We start from the raw sequence: 20,184 nt of genomic DNA, 5'->3' as shown, positions 1-20,184 counted from the left end.
GAATATCATATCATAATTACAAATTTCAATAACATTTTGATAGCATTCATCTTTTTCTCTTCCCCTAATAACAAGTTTGTTGACTACCACGCAAGTAGACCAATAACATAACATAAAAAACTAAACAAGAAAATAGCATAAAAATCACAGCAAGAAGATATAAGATTTCAGCAACATCAAATATTATTATCCCTAATTTGTTTTCATCAAATTTCCGGACATTTCAACAACATAATACCTTAGTTCAATGCATATTGAGCAGCAAAATCAAGCAAGAATAAAGATCAAACACAAACAACCCCAATATTCAAACAAAAAAAACACAATCCAACATCACAACAATCCATCAAAGACGCAACAAAAAAACATACATAAAACTGAGAGTCGGTGGTTGAAGGTTGATGGAGAGAACAAGAACATAGATAAAACCAAAACACCAAAATCGAGCATAAAGAATTCGAGTACCACTTACCAGCATGAAGGAGGAGGCAAGGAAGCCGGAGAAGACGAAGCCGGAGGACGGAGGTGTAGGGGTGATGTCGGAGGTCAATGAGGGAAAAATCAAACACAGTAGCTCATTGGAGGAGGGGTAAAGAAAAAAAAAAAAAGCGGACGTTTTTTTCTTTTAGGGCAAAAGGTATCAATGGAATGTTTTCATCCTAATCCCTCACCAAATCTGACCGATTAAGGGCGTTTTTTTTTTTCCTTTTACCGAATAAGAGGTTAAAAAGGCTTCAAACAAACGCTGTGAATCTAAATAAAAATGATTCAGAGCCAACCTCTTTATTAAAAGGCTAAACAAACAGCCCCTAAATGTGTTGGAAATGTTATAATTTACGTTAAGCCTAGTGTAATTAAAATTCAAGCATAACAAACATTTCTCAACATTAAAAATAAACAAATAAATAATAATAATAATAATAATAATAATTCCAAAAGAACAGCTACGTGACAGTGACAGAATCCGATATCGGTTTCTCAAAATTATGAGCATTACATGTATGAGGCCAGGCCTGTCTTACGTTTATGTTTATGTATACAAAAACAAAAACAAAAACAAACGAAAAACAAACACACACACACATGACACCTCAATCCAGAAACTAATACATGATAAACCAAAGTACAAAACATCTGTCTGTCTGTCAGTCATATATCTACAAAACACGTGTACCAACTCTACAAGACATACCAATACCAAAACAACAATTGCCTCCGGTTCCAATTTCAATTTCAATTTCATTTTTTTTAACTAATATTCAAAAGCTAAAACCTATAACCGGAGCCAGGTGGCGCTGGTGGCAACCGGTTCGGGGTGCGGCGGCTCCCGGAGTTGGACCCAGAGTCAACATCACCGTTCTGGCTTGGGTCACTGTTCCTGCGACTGTGACCATTGGACCCGAACCTGGACAGGTCAGTGGGCCCATTGGCAGCAGAATCAAAAGCAGATCTCCAGTCATCACCTGTCGATGGCCCACTGGTTCTTGGACTCTCTGAATAAATCATGTTCAAAAAATATTTGAGAAAATGAAACTGCATATATATATATATATATATATATATATATATATATATATATATATATATATATATATATATATATATACATATATCTGTTTGGTTATTACCTGCAGGACTACCGTTTGACATGTTGGAGGCTGCAGCAGCTCGGTTGTCATGAATGCTGAGTTGTCTGGTGAGTTTGGAGAGGAGAGAGGATTGCTTTTGAATTTTCTCCCTTTTGCGCTTCACATTTCCATCTTCTTGAAGAAGCTCTTCTATCCTTGGTGTAGTCTGCGAGCTATTATTAACCAACAAAAATTTCAATCATCACAAGGCCCTTTTTATTCTTTTATGTCATACCTTTTTGGGTGGGACAGAAAATTGCAACTTTTGTCCCCCCATCCACATGTCCTACCTTTTTGGAAGAAGGAACAAAAAATTCTACTTTTTAATCTGTCCACCATTTTGGGCGGGGGGTAATATTTGTCCCATTGACATGAGTCAAATGGTGGTCAAACACACTATAATATAACTTGTTGCAAATAGAGGAGCTAACCTTATGGAACTGTAGAGCTTATTGAGCATGTCTTCTTTGGCTTTTTCTACTTGGCAAAGAACAACTGCCTGCACAAAAACCAAAAAAAAAAAAAAAAAAAATGAACTTATTGCGAGACAAATGAGAGAGACTATGGAAGTAGATGTAGAGGATGATTGATTGATTACCTTTGGGACATTTGCTGCAAGGCTGTTCAAAACAGCTTCAACATAACCACGTACTTCCTGAGCCATCCAACGAAGTTCTTCCTCTGGATCTGCTGGTTTTCTCACCATTGAATCCTAAAATTTAACAACTACTCAGTTAAATAAATAGCAACCAACTTTCTTTTCTGTTTTATTACAGCATTGTACTTCCAATTTTTTTCTCATTAAGACATTGTACTTTGCAAAATCTACCCAGCTATGATGCTATAATTGGTAGATTTTTCATAAGTACAAATGAAAGAACGATGCATTAATAAACAAATACATTGTTATTTTTTGATAAAATTCTAACTCACAAGAGAACCCTCTGATTGACTATGGCGAATGGGAGGGCCATCAGCTTTCATAATCACTTGACCACCTTTGGCTCCAACAACAACTCTTAATTTGTTTAACCACTCAACTTTTTCTGCAACATTCTCAGCCTTTAACACAACAGCACTGTGAGCTGTGATGTGGAATCATTTAAACTTGACGTTAGCATAAGTAAAATTCTTTTTTTTTTAATTTAAAAAAAAAAAAAAACAATTGTGGAATGGATCACCTTTTAAAACAGTCTTGTATGCAACCTTGCTTGTTATCTTGAATGCTAGGCTGGGTGCCTTTTCTTCCACCACCTTTGATTTTTTATCCTTCTTGGATGGGGCTGGGGGTTCTTCCTCTTCCATTTCTTCTATATTGCATTCCTGAAATATCACAGGTTGAACGAGGACATTTTCGGAATTTAACATACTGTGAAATTCAACCGTGTTATATTTGCTCATAAGTCATGCCAAATGTAATATCATTACTTAACAAGCCACAGTTATCTGTTAAATAATCCGGAGAGACAGTTCTATAAATCGAGGGTTAAATGGAAGAAATAACAATACACTTTCATGGAATTGTTTATTATTTATAGCATCTTATTTTGCATATCTTCCTATTACATCGTTGTATTGTGAAAATCTACCCAAGAATATCAAAGTTATTTAAATACAAAACAATTTTTGTTGCCATAATAGGCTTCTGTTTTTTTTAAGTGTGAAGTGTTGGTAAGAAAAAAAAGTTTCAAGTATAAACAGGTAAAAAATTTTAAACTAGAATGCCTTAATAAGAAAACAAATGAAAGTAGAATGCATAATGGATAGAAATGGAAGTAGGATGCTATAACACGCAAATAAAAATGAAAGTGCATTGCTATTTCTTGATAGCCCTAAAATCTAAGCAAGTTTTGAAATATAATTATATAACAAGCAAAAAAAATTAAGGGTTATTACGTTCGAAACCACTGATATTCAAATTTCAAAGTGTCTTCATATTTGATCTTTTTTTTTTTTGGTATGGACTCGATGTGGAATAAAGATTATAAAACCATTTAAAATATAAATATTAATTCTCGGATTATGAATGCTAATACATACCTCCAAAGTAATCACCCCACGGAAATTTCTCTCTTCTTGTTTTTTAGTGTATCCAAGCTGCAAAAAAAAGGTCTAAAGATTAAACCATATCCAATAGAAAGCATCTTGAAACCAACTACAAATCATAGTTTGATTAAAGTATAAAATATATAAGTAACATCCCAAAACAAGAATTTATAATTTGGAAGTAGTTCACGTCCTTCAAATTTTCAAAAAGTCCCAGTCGAATATTAGAGGAATTTTAAAATTTCAACGAGTGATTTAACAATTAAAAAAAAACATATAATCTTTGGTACACTATAAATTTCTACTAAAATTCCCATATCATATTACTAACCTTCCCAGTTTTCTCATTTAAAACAAACCACTTTCTACTCCATCCATTAGATTTTGCACTTTTCTTCAACAAATATCCTGTCCACAGAGAGCACAAAAGTTACAGATATAACAGTGACATGTCCAATAACTTTTCAAAGAAAACCAAAGCCACACATCCATAGAAAAAGAAAAATATTAGATTTTTTGTTGTCAAATTTAAACATCTTTATCTCAATTTCATTATGATGAAACAAAAAAACACACCCAAACATTATTAGGATAGATATTATTTGTCATATATAAAAAAATGGAATAAACTGAAGCTATGGTTAAAGTAGCTTCAAATACAACAAACCTGCAGTTATCTCCCCCTCAGGTCCTGCAGTCTTTAAGGCGGGCCCCTCTTGTGCATCCTTGTCTTGCTTGCCATCCTTCATTGATTTTAAGTTGCCTCCTGTTTGAGGGCTACTTGCCTAAATAAAAACATAAAAAAAATAGACAGATCCAATAAGCACACAAAAAACCCACAATAGAAAAAGATGTCCCCATGTGAATTGCCAGAAAAAAACATTTTGTGAAAATTAAGGATCCAAAAATGCTTACCCTATTTAGTAAGGACTGTTCAGCATCCACAGCCTTCTTGGAAGATCTGTTCTTGATCTCTTCTTCTCGTCGCTGTCTATCCATCCTGTTAAGAAATTGAAAAAAAGAAATTATATTCAACATAAGAAAAAAAAATAGATATCATTTTCATTCATAAATATAATAAAATAATCCTTTGCACAAAACATAAAAGTGAGAGTACAATGTCTTAATAAAAAAAACTGAAAATACAAAGTTGTAACGGAAAGTCATAGAAGTAAGATGCTATAATACAAAAAATAATAGAATAAAAAGATTATGGAAAATGTTGAGCATACCTTCTCTGGACCAAACGAATGAAATGCTGAGGTGGAACAAAAACCCTCTCCATGTCAACAAGTGCAACCACCATCTTCTTTGCATCGTTCTTAAAACCCTCCAAAGCAGTAGTAGCAATTGCAATGACCTAATTAAACAATATATAAATAAATTACTTTAAAAAAAGTAAATGTCAAAAGTAAGAAAACTCTAAGCACCTCTCTCTTAAAAGGAGGATATCTTCCAAGCCCAGGTGTGGCATTTGCTGATGCAGAAACTATATCCACAAGCACACGATGAACCTGTAATCATTGAAACAGATTACATAGTGGCATAAAATCATGTAATTATGAGAAAAGAAAAAAGGGTAAAAATTGTTATTACCTCATCAACACAAAGACGTGATGGCTCTTTGGCAAGCTCTAATACTATTTTTATTAAAGATCGCAGTCCTTTTTCAGGAGATATAAGATAAGGCTGATAACCATCTGCCTCCAACACAATCTGATACAAACCAATTCCGTTGTCATCATAGAGGAATAAGAGATAAATTAATGAATTAAAAAATTAACAAACTATATTTCATACCCTCTTGACATTATTTATATCAAAATGTTTGTCTAGAGGAAGTTGCTTGATCCTGTTAGGAAAGTTACCCTCAAAACTTGCCACCACTTTCCAACCACTACCCTGAAAAATTTTATATACACACAAATTAGCTGATTTTTCATAATTACTTTTATTAATATTCTTACTATATCTAAAATTACAATTCACAAATGAACAGTATACTTTTGTCTTTCAAACTTTCGCCACAACATTTATGTATATTGACAGGTTTGGTCCTTGTGTAGAAAATAAATTATAAAAACTGTCACTGTAATTGTGTAGATTTGTTTTTACAGAAATGGTCCATGTGTTTAAGACTTCTGTAAGTTGGCAGGTTTGGTCCCTGTGTAGAAAATAAATTACAAAAATTGTCTCTGTAATTTATAGAAAAGGTACATGTGCAGATTTTATTACAGAAACAGTCCATGTGTTTAAAAAAATTACAAGATGATCCCTGCTAATAGAAAATTTACAGACTACGACCCCCGCATTGCGGGGGTAATATCACCCTAGTTATATGTAAATACAATGTAAAATTTTAACCCTGGCCCATACATTATTTAAATTGTAATTAAAATATATTTATTTACGAAAAGTAAATATAATAAAAGCATATTAAAACCAAAATATGGTATACATATATTAAAATCGTTTAGTTATTTTCAAAAAATGTTAAATTGCTATTTAATTAAATTAATGAAAATTCCCAAAAGATGTGTCACTAAAAAGTTGCATGAACAAAATTGGGTTATATTGCAAATTTTCATTCAACTCCACAGACTAAGGAATGAAAATTAACAAAATGGAAGGAATCAAATTCTTTCAAGAATTGTTCATTCCATTCCGCTAGGCAAAACAAACAGAGTTTTTTAATTACAATGGAATGAACCATTCCAATCCTTGCTCGATTCAAGTTTTGATTTGAATAATTTAATTTAAGTATACTCCAAGATCTTGATTATAAATAAATCATTTATTACCTCTCCAGTCATAATGTGTTGAAGAAACTTGTCTTCAAATTCACGACAAAGTTCCAAAGCCAAAGCTCGTGTACCTTCAGAGCTACTAACCATTGATTCTCCAAGCCTTACCAATTCATCTTGCACAATTTGAGATTTACTCTGAAGCCTGCACGTGTTTTAAGAAAGAAATTCACTTAAAGGCCTAATACAAAAGCACAGAGCTCAGTATCTAAGTTAGAAAAGAAATTGTTGCTAATTATTATGTTCGTATCAAATTATCAAAAGCAACAAGAAAGATATCAATGTAATATCTAGAAACGAAGCTAGTGTTTTGTAAGATGGAGTGCTGGAAGTTTGGAAGGAATGGAATGGTTCATTCCATTGAAAGTTGAAACCAAGAAAAAAAAAAGTTGTTTGTATTGTCCGATTGAATGAAATGGACCATTCTTGAAAGAACGTAATTCCTTTCATTCCATCATGGGCTGGAATGAAAAACTTCATTACAACCATTTTTATTTATGTAATTTCAGTGACATTACATATTTTCATTACATATTTGTTTTCTAAAGTTAACTAGGAAAAAAAAAATTGTACTATAATCTTACTGGGTTTTACTTTTATTTAAGGGAACTTCCTTTTCTTAAAAGTTTTAAGATTTTAGATCATTACATTTTTTGTTTTCTAAAGTTAACTAGAAAAAAAAATTGTACCAAAATCTTACTGGGTTTTACTTTTAATGAGCTTTTATTCTGTTCAAACTTTGTATTGTTATAAATAAAAAATTCATTAATTATATTTAAATGATGTATAAATTACAACTATTAATTGTATCTACGTACAACTAAATGATTGTATTTATAAGAAAACTCATTCCAATCCTATGGATCAAACAAACAAGATCATGGAATGTAATGACTCATCCCATTTCCTGGCTTATTCCATCATCCCATCCATTCCATTCCATTCATCTGTCATTCAATTCCATTCCAAACCCACATGATCCCGATTATCCCATGGTAGAAACCAGTAATTAGAAAATACATACAAATCTTTGTTTATTATTTTAGTAGCATACTACTCGATAAGACGATAACCCAATTTTCTTTTGGTGTCGTATGTTAAAAAGTACACACATTGCATTTAAGTTCTTGATCTAATAGAGAACCGACAGAACTGTAATAGAAAATTACAAAAGTGGCCCCTGTGTTTTCTGATTTTTACCATTTGTAGTGCAAAGTTGAATACTTTTTTCACTTGTGGTCCTTATTTCAAGCTTTCATATCTATTTTTGTCCCTGGAGACTTGAACTACAATCAAAATCGATACGAAACCTTGAAATAAGAACCAAAACAGAAAAAAGACTTCAATTTTGGACTAGACAGGGTAAAAACAAGATAAGATGGGGATCCTTTCTAAAAGAATATCTTACCCTGTTAAAAGATTTGGAAGCCTGATCTTCATACGGCTACGGATTTGATGAGCTAATGTCTCAACCAAAGCTATTCTACCAAGCTTGCTCTGAGGGGCTCCAGTCAAAATAGATTTCAAACTTTCACTTTCAGCCCTCCAAGCAGTTTCTAATGAGTTATCAGAACCCACACTTCCGGATTGTGCTGAAGCAATGGAAACTGATTGACCAATGAGAGCAACCCATGGAATATCAGCTGCACTTCTTGGCCCTTGACCCAATAAAAGTGCTTGAGCTGCAGCAAGAACTTTCGGATCTGCAGATGCTTGGTCTACTTTGCTAATAACACCAATCGTTCTTGTACCTTATATCAAACAAACAAAAAATCATTTTCCCTCTAAACGGGTTTTTTTACCACTTAAAAAGGCTTTTATAAAGCTCTATTGATTCTTTTATAAAAAGAAATCAACAGCTTACTGCAGATTGACCGCTTATTGCATTTATTTATTTATTTTCACTTTACCTCCTTCACTATATTAAAATTTTAGTGCTTCATAGTTTGTTTGATTAATTAATCTATTTTATTAGGTATGCAAAATGAAAATGAACATTTTACTAAATATACGAGATTGTTATTATTTTTTGACTAATTAATCTAATTTACCATATATACAAAATTACAAATTAAATAAACATTTCCATCAAAAATACAAAATCTCTATCAATTTTTTGACCAATTAATCTATTTTATTACACATAAAAAATAAGAACAAACATTTGATCAGATATACACTAATACAAAGTAAAAATTAATCTATTTTAACTATACCCCCCTAATCATATTATATTTAGACCTACATTTTCAAATATCATGCATGTAATGTTTTTTTTATTTAAATGGAAGCATGAAGTGATTATTGTTTTCAAAAATATGATGTGTGCATAAAACAACAAATTAAATGAAAGAGTTGTACCAACATTTCAGATAGATGAGGATAAAATACTAACTTTAAAAAAAATTGAAAGGGTGTATGCATTGGAAAAGGTTTGTGACAATAGGTTTTAGTTAACTAAAGTTAGTTGAAAGCTGATGTGGCAAAAGTAAAAATTCTTTGAATGGGTTAAGCATTGTGAATGCCCTAAGGAAGGTGACAAATAAGCTGATGTGGCAAAAGTATATATGAAATGACATTAGGAGAGTAAGAACTCACATTCTCCATCATATTCCTTTGCGATTCTGAGGGCTTTAGCAGATGCAACTTCAGGTGCCTGGGCAGCAGGTATTACAACCAATAGAATCGCATCATTGTGCTGAGCATATTCGCTCTGCAAGAATACTAAGGTATTAGATCTGATTCAAAAAAAAGCATTACAAAAAACATGATAATTGCAAGAGATTAATAAAATACTAAAAGTCTGAAAGAAAAAAATAAAAAATTGACAGCAACGCACCAATGAATCATCAAGATTCCCTTTCTCAACACCAGGCAAATCAATCAACTTCAGAGGAGGAGCTACAAATCAATAAGATACTGTTAGGGGATATCACAGAAAAGAGAACATACAAAAATATTTTTTAATGGTACTTTTTAGCTCAAAGAAAAAGCTGAAGATGAATATGTATTGTAAATGAGATGGAAAACAAGACCTATTATAGCTGTTCAATATGGTTACAAATTATATAAAATATAAAGTTGTCAAAATATGACATATACAATGAACAGATTATATTAAGTACTCCAAATATGATGAGCATATGAACTGCAAATTCAACAAATAAATGGGTTGAAAAAATAGACTGATTTTTAGAATGCACAGCGTTCCTCTATTTAATAGGTAAGTGTAACACCATATCATCAAGTAATTAGCAATGAAAGAACTTACCATGATCAGTCATATCATCTATGTCAAGATACATTTGTTTAAATTTACAATTTTATATCACTAGAATTCCTACATTTAGAGGGTTACTACACCATTAGATATGTCCACCAAAGATCTATTTCCATAACTCAATCACAAGGCTAAGTAGCAAATAAATGCAAACAATGTCAGAGTACTTAACAAAGCAAAATATTAGTCTTTATAAGTTATAATTTTGTTCACTTTAGATAGAAAAAAAAAAACATTTTCAAACTAACCTGTACTCGTTTTAAGCTTCAAATATATTTCATCACGACTCTTGCTTGATATCTTACTAAGTCTATCCTGTAAAGAATGGCGCAGAGCACCTACAATGGGACAAAAAGAGAGGATTTAAAATTAGTGTAAAAGGAATACCAATTCATGAACTTATAGGAGATACAATTCTTATGAAGCTCCTTAAAGCAATAAAAAAGGATTTGAAATTAGGGCTCACTTGCAGACACTGGTTGGGATTTACTATCGATCTGCAGTACAATTGACTTGTTGCTTAAGTTTTCATCTCTCTTTAAGTCGATGCATATAGGTGCACGAGTTGCACCACCTTCACCAGTTGGCTGTATAACAAGTAAAGATTAGAAAGTAATTGTTGACATGATACAATTCAAGTTTTAAATAATAACGTTTGAGATAATACAAATATTAGAAAGTACATAAAAAAAAAAGAAGAAGAAAGTTCTTACTAAAGCAGGATGTCCGATCAAACTGTTCAACACTGCTGATTTACCTGCACCCTGAACAAAGTTTAGTCAATGATTAGAAACTAGTCAGGATTAGAGTTGAATCGTATATGAAAATGGCATTCCACTTTATATGATTCAAAAGGAATCCTTCAATTACTTCAGATATTTTTAGTGTGAATCCAGACCAAGAGTTAGGGTTCTTCAATAGAAGATGCATATGATTCTTTTGTTGAAACAAGAACAATTTGTTTAATTACAGATTTCCAAGAATCTGGGAGAAGAAATAATTTGACCATTTATGTACTATAATGCAATACGTGTACAGGTAATTTAACGTCCAGTACGATATATTCCAGATAAAATCTTGATGATGTTTGAATTTTAATTGATTTGAATGAGAGGTTTGACAAATACATTCTAAATTGAAACATCAACACCATTGAAAACACCTAATATCTTTTATGTATTTTTCAATTTACATGGCATGGTTCTTGCCACTCTTATTTTCCATTTGCTCAACACCTTCATAAAGAACACGGACAAAAATGGGACAAAAAGGGATGATGATGATGATGGCAAGCACACCGAAGACACTAAAGAAAACTGATCAACACAATCACACCACAAACATGGATCATGATGCATGTATTAAATCAGGTATGCTGGAATAAATTCTTCAACCAATCAGAAGTCTATTTTGATCTCCACTTGATTCATAAGTTCACTATCAGACTAAAGAACCAACAATAAGAAACTACATAGCGAGTTTGTCAAATGAGTGACCATATATAATCAGGCTTTTCCATTTCCAAAATTCCTTGCAGATTGTTTAAGCTTAAAAGATTAGGCATTAGCCTCCAAAACAAACCTTCCCATTAAGGTTCATGAAAACAGAATATCTAAGATAGTTTAGTGAACACCTGCGCCTATAATGCATCCACTTTCATGAATACAAGTGTCTTGCGTTATCTAATGTATACTCCATCATAACCCAAAATCAACTTCAATGGATATGTGGACATGTACCAATGGGGAAGATAGCCTCAACAGTTGGAATACACAAAAGCTGCTCCTAATTGGTTTCTCGTGCTACATAAATTTGAACAAAAATGATGGCCAACTGGGGAGCAACAAACAAATTGTTCCAAGCGAGCCTAAATCGTTAAAGTATAGTGCAAATCCAGACTATATACTAAAGTAGGCAGCTGGTAAAAAAAAAAATCTGTAATAACTACCGTCTACCGACCAACATGCCAAACCCAACTGGGAGGAGCCAGGGTTCAGAAATGATTTCCAATTACATCAACCTAACATGGATAGAATTGGGGATCTTAACGCAATCAGATCGCAGATCCAGGCCGTGAATCGATTCACACAATTAAACAACTACCGACTGTTCAAAACTCAAAAGAGAAAAACCTTGGGTTTTGCAGGGATTCAATCATAATTCTCCTACAAAATGAACTTACCGTATTGCCAAGAGCAACAACGTTTAGAAATGTGGAACCACGCCTTGAGGACGACGAAGAATTTTCGTCAACATCTTCATCATTAAGTAAAGCCGCCGCCTGCCGCATCGAATCCGACAGCTGAACCAATTCTTCGATCGCTTCCATTTTTGATCTGTCAGGTCTAACAAGCTAAATTCTGGAAGAGATCGAAGCCAAGTAAAAGTAGAACCGAGTAGATAAAGCAGTCCAACAAAGAATCTGGAGATGGTGGGAAGAAAAAGTTGGTAAAAAAGTGTGCAAAACCCTAGATAGTCGATCGAGAAGAATGATAGATCCAACAATCAGTGATGATTTTTCTAGGGTTTCAGTTGAGATTTGAAAAAGGAGAAGAGGTTGTGAAGAAGGATGAGAGAGAGGAGGATGCAAATTGGTAAAAACAGAGGAAGGACACGATCTGCCCTTTTTGATTGCGGTTTTGTACCATCAAAATTACAAATTAGTTCGAGTTTCATTCCACTTTTTGGCACCGGATTTTGCTAATATTCATTTCTTACCTTTTCTTTCTAAAAAAAATGTAGGTATTAACTTCATTGGAATTATATACATTCAATTTTATTCTAACTTTAATTTTTTATTTTATGATGGATTTAAATTATCTCCGACCATCTTATTTCTACTCCAAGTTCAAACATGAAATTATATCATCAATTTCTAGTTTGTTTTAATTGATTAATAATGATTTAAATGATATTTAAACAACATCTGTTTGACGTATTAGGGTTCAATGCAGTGTTGCTCTGGTACACTCTGATAGCCAAGTTGGAACATAAATCGGTGATATTGCGTGTGACTACGTTTCATCGCCCTATGAAAGAGTGCCATGAGCTAATAATGTAAAAATCAGAACATACGATGACGAAAAGAATGGTGATATACAAGGATCTAACCTCTACTGATGACAGTGTAGCTGTTTGACCTCCTGCATATGTCAGACATAGGCATATATATATCAGTTTCTTCACCTCTATATAGTGTTATATATTGTTGGTTCCATGACTAGGCAAAGATCGGAGACTAAACACGATTCTTTAAAGCTTTCTCTTTCTATCCTAGCTAAGAAGAATATCATTCAATAATGGTGATGAAATGATACTTATCTGTTTAAGATTTTGAGTCCCTTATAAAATTTAAAATTTATTATTTATGTATCAAATTCATATGAAAATTAATATATAAAAAAAACTAATAACTTGAAAGGTCTTTTTGACAATCTTTATAAGTTAAATAAAATACCTTAGTACTTTTTGGAGTAAAATGTGAAGTTAAAATCAAAATAGATTAGAGATGATCTTAATATTACTTTATAACTATAACTATAACTATATATATATATATATATATATATATATATATATATATTAATTCTCAAAATTATGAAAGTGATCCTTGTGTAATAATAAAAGTAAAAAACTATCCAAAAACTAAAATTTACAAAAATGCTTCCTATCTGATAGTAAATTTACATAAATTAGTCTTTTGTGTAATAGTGTAAAACAAAATATAGAAATCGTTCCTTGTATAATAGCAAGACTACAAATAGTCCAATGTGTCGACCAAATGCAAATATTACGACAATGAACCTTATGTTTTTAATTTGCATAATTACATAAATAGTCTTTGTGTAATAGCATGAAGTGTAAAAATTATAGAAATGATCCATATATAACAGTAAAATAACACAAAATGCTCATATATAATAGTGTAAAAGAAAATTACAAAAATGGTTATTGTTTAATAGTAAAAACATAGAAGGGTCAATGTGTTCTTACATTTGCAAGAAATAACCTTTTTGTTATTACCTTAACCAATAACATCATTTAATCTACCTTTGTCCCAAAATTTATAGAATATCAATGTACTTTGGATTTTGTTACCCATTTCATACAATTTGATCATTTCCACACAAGCTTTCTTTGGAACAGAATGTTTAACTACAAAGTTCTGATAAGATCCGATGCATTAGATTTAAAAACAAGTTGATCAGTATTATAGATTTAAAATTGTATTTCATGGTTAACACATATTGTATGCCACTTAAAATCTTGACCCAATGTACATTTTCCTCATATGTTCAATAATTCTCATTTTTGGCGTTATACTTTAAGATTTGTTTATATTAGTATTATTTCAATGGTTTTAAGTTTAGTTGGGGCATAAACATACTTTTAACATGAAACTTCATCACAATCTCACTATTAGTTAATATAGGTGCTCTCAAAATGAATATCTACTTCTTAGTTGACGACAACTCACGTACAATGTTAGTAGCCCGAACACCTCTATATAAGTTTTTGATGAACTAAGAATTATTTACTCGTTTCAGGATCTATATAGTATTGGTACCTACATAGTCACGATGAAACTCTCATTCTTCTTATTTGCATCCATCTAAAGTTGTGGGGGCCTCCATGCACCACATTGTCCATTCATACTCACTTTATATGTATGTGGACTTATAACAATAGCCTCCGTACAAACTATTGTCGTGTTTGCCTTCTTTATTTGATTGCAAACTACCAACAATGATCATGATACCCTATGTTGGATGAAGGAATGCGAATTTAAAACTCATCCACACAAACACATAGAGTGTTTTCAAGCCTTCCAACAGTGAGACTCCTTCGATGTTTGCATTTTAGATTGTTTAGCATGCATGATGCAATATTGGTTCAAAACACAAATGCTTTTTTAATGCTAATTTTATGAAATATATGGATATTGGACTTTGTATATAAGAATTGAAAAATAAGATTTTTAGTATTATTATTATTTAATAAATTTGAACATATGTTAAAATAATAAAAAAAAATAGATAAAAGAAATTTACAATCCTACCAGATGGACAAACTGTGGGTTGTGACGTCATGATCTTAAGGAACTTTGTTTTACAAATATAACAAATAATTCTTATATATTACAAATATAGATCTAGAACTCTTATTTGTATGCTACGGATTTTGAAACCATATCGGAGTTTGGGATTGTGGTTGAGCGAGATTTCAAAAAACATGTAGTCGTAAAGTGAATGAATGAGGTCTTTGGCAAAACAATTTATTAGCTTGTTAGCGGGTGTACAGTGTTATAAGAATAAATCATTTTTTCATAAGTTAACACATTCTAACTTATTAGCTTATAAATCAATAAGCTATAAACTAATAAGTAATAAGCTTTTTTTTGTCAAACACCCCCAAAATATCAAAATATGGCTTAATGGTTTGGCCATTTAGCATTTCAATTTGGTCGTGCTGTATTTTACTAAACATGATAAAATTCGGGTTAATTTTTTGGTAAATCATCAAAGGAAAACAACTATTTAATTCTTTTTTTGAAATAACTTTCCCAACTTGTCATTCTGATTCAACTTTTGACTGGGTCAATTAAACACATAACAAAGAAACCAAATGTTTGAATAGAAGTGGAAGGTTCGAAAGTACTTTCTATATAACTATTGGTTTTGTAGCATATATGTCAAAGTTTAATCATTACAAAATATTAGAAAAAGGCCAAATAAAAAACCCAACATATGAAAGTTACAACTTACAAGAAGACACTTTGCATAACATATTAACATATAAATAAGATCAAGTTTCTGTTCATTTCATAATATTACAGCAAATACAACCTCAAAGAATACTTTACACTTCTCCTTTCCTTTCCTCCCTCAAAAACACTTTCACAAAAGAAAATAAAATACAAACGAACAAAGAAACTGCCAAACATGCTTATTTTTGCACTTCACTAAAGAATCACAACATCCTCGGACCATAAATACATTTTTAACCTCAGCATTTGCTGAAATTCATAATCCACAATATCACCTTTGTATGGTGGTAGGGTAGCTCATGATTTGACTATATTGCCCTTTTCATCTATTTGTGTGGGTCGATGTGTGGGTAGAGTCCCAAAATGTGCTCCGGCATGAAATCATGTCGTGTCAAGATACCAACTATCGGTGGCCTCTGCAAACATCATCACACCGTATTTATTATTATTAGTCCCAAAGTAAAGCTGATTTTTGCAAATTTGATCCTAAAAAATGCTCTCTTACAATTCCGATCTTTATTTGACGTTCTTGTAATGTTTTTGGTCTCATTACAAGTAAAATGACTATTTTTTGGTCCCTGAGTTTAGTTTATCTTTGCAATTTTGATCCAAAACGAAACATACTCAAGGGACAAAAAATGTAATTTACGCTTAAAAAAAATAAGAAAGCTTACCCCGGGAGTTTTTGGCACTACACACAAATGTCGAAGCCCGAGTTCTCTAAAAGCAACCGCAGCTTTAGCCAAAGACATAGTCTCCACAACCGTATACGGAGATGTATTTGTAATCGGATGCAAATCAACATACATCTCCATTTCTTCCGGACTAATCTCCAAATCCTCAAGCTTAAGCCCTTTCCCGGACCCCGCTTTTGCAAAATCAAACGCATGATACCTTTTCAACGTCTCGGCTCCACTCAACCGCCTATGTTTCGTAAACAACTTCCCGCTAAGCAAAACAAGCAAATGAGACCGCAACACAAGCCCGCACAACTCCGGTGCATCGGTCAACGGCGGTTCATCGATAACCGGGAAACCGTTATGTGACGTCATCCTTAACGAATGGACTACGTTTTCAACCTTTTCAACCCCGGAAAACGTGATTAACGGGCCGGAAACAACGTCTCCCGCGACTAAATGCCGCATGTAGGGTTCCGCGTGAGCTTCGAGAAACGGTAAGCCTTTCATTATCACGATTTGGTCGTATACGCCTTTGTTGAAACAGTCGGCTACGGTTTTTGAAATGAGAAGCACGAGCATCATTAACGGAAGCATTAGCAGATTGTTGGTGAGTTCTAGAAGGATCACACATAACGAGACAGTCATTCTCATGGTCCCGCCTAGGAACGAGGCGGCACCGAGCAGAGCGAAGAGGCCGACGTCGAGGTTCGCAATGGGGGAGAGGAGGCGGCCGACGAGGCGGCCGTATGAAGCTCCGGCGAGGATGACCGGAATGAAGAGACCGGACGGAATCGCGATTCCGTAGGTTATGATTCCGAGGAAGTACATTGCAACGAAGAAGAGTAGAAGGCTTGTGAGGCGGAATTCGTTTGTATTAAGAGAACTAAAGAGATTACGAATGGCATCATCGTTTGTTGTGAGTAGTAATGAAGCGAGATCATTGTAGTGACCCGCGGGACATTGGAAGCTTTTGTAGCTTCCGGTTCGTCCTTTTGTCGGACATTCTTCGCCTACATTAGGGGGACACGGGATGCATTTTGCAAGCCATGGGATACCAAATGCACAACAAGAAGTCAAAATTGAAATGATAATTACCAAAAGCACCCTGAAAGCCGGACCTTTCCTGCAATTTACATCATGAATCAAGTATCAAGATCATAAAAATGTATGATATTACTTATATTAATTAAAAAGAAAAGAAAATGATAAGGGAGTTACTCGTTGATGATGCTATAAGTACGCAAGACCTTGTCGACCAGATAATTGTAGATACTTCCGAAAATGCCCCCGATGACTCCAAGTAGAATAATGGCTAAAAGATCGATAGTGTTGTAAGCAGGAACCGAATTATTGATATTGAACATGATGAGACCTCCATCACCGAATAATCCACACTCTTCGTTTTTACAGTATTCTATTAAAGACTTCAAAACCACAGCTACTACAGCAGTAGTGAAAAAAGTTCTCCATAGAAGAGCACTCCTCCACCTACAAGATAATTATAAATAAGATTTAAATATTCCATAAGCAAAAAAATAAAGGGTACTTTCTTTTTTACTTAATGAGCTTAATGGATCTAAACAGGTATACATGGTTGTTTCTTTTTTACTTAATCTATACAAATGACTATTGTGAAATTTGCTTTGTGGAAAATAAGGGTAAATCGGTCATTTAGTCTCGTTCAAACGGTTTATTCAGTCTAGAAAAGAAACAAACTTTATGTATACAGGACTTTATCCAGACATATATCATTACTCATTCAGCTACTTTAGGGGTAAAGGACTTAATAGAAAATAAAAGAAACAACCAAAAATGATTTAATACCATGAGGCGGCTTCTTCAAGGGCAAAGAGGACACCACCAACTGGGGCCCGGAAAGCAGCAGCTACACCCGCAGCAGCACCACAGGTGATTAAATCCCTTCGGTCTCTATCATTTTTGAAGTATCTGAGCCATTTCCATGTTAAATGGTACTTTCGTGAACCTCCTTGACCTAATAAGTTGGCTATGCAAGCCCCAGTGTGAACCATGGGCCCTTCTTTCCCCACAACAAATCCAGCAGCAACTCCAAAGATTGATCCAAATATCTGATCAAACATATCAAAACAATCTTATTATATCATTCTACCTTTGAAAATTTTCTTTCTATAACTAAAGAAAATGAAAGAGAGGGAGAGAGAAACCAAATTATTGTGCATATGATACAAACCTTTACAAAGAGGGTGCTTGGAGCAAGAATAGAATGAGCATCAACACCATTGAGATAAGCTTTAACCTCAGGTATACCAGAACCAGCTGCTGCAGGGGCAACATAGGCACAAAGAACACCAGCACAAGTTGCAAGCACCACGTTACAACCAGCTAATGCAGCAAATGCCTGATAATAACTGTATTTACAATATAGTCAAATTCATAAGTGAATCAATTATAAAAAGACTATAGAAAGTTAATAAAAATATAACAGCAAAAGGTTGACAAAAGTTCAGGCTTACTTTTGCTTAAGCATAAGATTGCCAGTGAGAAGAAGCTTGAAACCAGCAATGTTCTCCACTGCGATGTTATTGAAAAAGGCAACAAGCCCTGTAGCTATTCCTATAAGAAGTACAAGTGTCCACTTCAACACAACATATTGAAATATCTGCACCTTCTTTCTGGATCTCCAATCTTGCTTAAACAGATCATTTTCCACAATCCTGCAGAAATTGTAGATCAAGTTTATTGGTTAAACAGTTACAGTTATCTTATTCAAAAAAAATCTTGATTGATTTGACTAAGATCACGAGATTTAGTGTTTATATTTATAATTCACTCATGTTCTTTTCATAACATGTTCAATCAATTAAAAAAGAAGGTGAATTTCAAGGTCAACCTAATGAACATGCTAATCATATAACTTATAATCGCCTTTTTCCCAAAAGCAATCCTTCACTTCTGAAATCGAAAGTCCAAAAAGCAAAACAAAACGATGAGGGAAAAAGCTTACAACTCTGAAAAGTAGCTTTACTTTGTTATCGCTTTTTAATATTCTTTTCCTTTTTTGGTGAAAGGATTACCATATCCACACACGTATACGAAGGATCACAATCCATAAAATGCATAGGACTTGGTTATGAATATAAATCAGTAATACGAACAGTGAGAGTAAAGAATTACTCGTAATCAAGAGACTCGATTGGACAAACGTTAGCACCAACGATGGCAATCTGCGATGTCGTATTGACTCTGCTCTTCAAAAGCAATGGCTCTCGTATCATATCCCTATCCTCAAAAATCGATCCATTTGTCTCCAACTTCTCTCCTCCTTCACTTTCGATATCAACATTATTCTCCATGAATCTCCGAAATCAGCACTATTCAAGCAAAAACAGCAGTTTAAACTTCAAATCACTTGAAATCAGAAGAAAATTAATACACACCGAAATTAAATAAGCATATACTTACATAATTACACTCTTTAATGAACCTATCCCTCTTTTGACCGCTTAAGATTCATATAAATTAAACAGAATCTTCAAACTTTCTTAATGATGCATTCTTCTTTCTCCTCTGCAACTTCGATCTTCGAAAGTTCTTGTATGTTAGCCAGCATGTGAAGCAAAACGCTGTGATTCGTCAATCTTTTGAATCATGAACCAAACAAAATAATTTAAAAGACAGATATTTCTAGAGAGAGGAAGTAAGATAGGGAGGGGAGAGGAAAGGGAGAGAGATGATTAATTGATTTGAGACTTTGATGAGCAGCTAATTAGCACACGAATTTTATAAGAGACGTGAATGATCGATTCTCTGTTGTTATCCGCACTAAACGGCATTAGTCCATTTTAAAAAAGATAATTACGAAAATAACACAGATACAGTAAATCGTCTTAATTTTTATTTATAGGCTACATCGTCTTTATATATATATATATATATATATATATATATATATATATATATATATATATATATATATATATATATATATATATATATATAT

The 20,184-nt window shown here is 33.2% G+C and overlaps 2 protein-coding genes across 2 annotated transcripts; both read right to left on the bottom strand.

Moving 5' to 3' along the window:
* Positions 1 to 955: 955 nt before the first annotated feature.
* LOC111883975 (dynamin-2B) lies at positions 956 to 12,384 on the bottom strand. The gene is made up of 22 exons (XM_023880304.2): positions 11,941 to 12,384; positions 10,472 to 10,522; positions 10,225 to 10,345; positions 10,007 to 10,096; positions 9,318 to 9,379; positions 9,077 to 9,191; positions 7,887 to 8,229; positions 6,476 to 6,623; positions 5,475 to 5,576; positions 5,271 to 5,390; positions 5,105 to 5,188; positions 4,907 to 5,034; positions 4,590 to 4,674; positions 4,342 to 4,459; positions 4,006 to 4,082; positions 3,669 to 3,725; positions 2,810 to 2,951; positions 2,562 to 2,713; positions 2,227 to 2,340; positions 2,060 to 2,127; positions 1,629 to 1,801; positions 956 to 1,493 (listed from the first exon to the last, which is right to left on the bottom strand). Exons 1-22 carry the CDS (start codon positions 12,085 to 12,087, stop codon positions 1,267 to 1,269), a joined length of 2,724 nt encoding a protein of 907 aa, XP_023736072.1. The 5' UTR covers positions 12,088 to 12,384; the 3' UTR covers positions 956 to 1,266.
* A 3,135-nt stretch (positions 12,385 to 15,519) lies between these two features.
* Positions 15,520 to 19,948, bottom strand: LOC111883971 (chloride channel protein CLC-c). Its single transcript, XM_023880298.3, has 8 exons — positions 19,647 to 19,948; positions 19,359 to 19,555; positions 18,698 to 18,898; positions 18,415 to 18,592; positions 18,030 to 18,292; positions 17,424 to 17,693; positions 16,200 to 17,328; positions 15,520 to 15,941 (listed from the first exon to the last, which is right to left on the bottom strand). The coding sequence occupies exons 2-8, from the start codon at positions 19,535 to 19,537 to the stop codon at positions 15,852 to 15,854; spliced, it is 2,310 nt and encodes a 769-aa protein (XP_023736066.1). The 5' UTR covers positions 19,538 to 19,555; positions 19,647 to 19,948; the 3' UTR covers positions 15,520 to 15,851.
* Positions 19,949 to 20,184: the final 236 nt, after the last annotated feature.

The sequence above is a fragment of the Lactuca sativa genome, chromosome 9 (assembly GCF_002870075.4).
Source record: "Lactuca sativa cultivar Salinas chromosome 9, Lsat_Salinas_v11, whole genome shotgun sequence".
NCBI classification, from domain to species: Eukaryota; Viridiplantae; Streptophyta; class Magnoliopsida; order Asterales; family Asteraceae; genus Lactuca; species Lactuca sativa.
The sequence above is the reverse complement of the archived record's forward strand: the minus strand, read 5'-3'. Positions and strand labels throughout refer to the sequence as shown.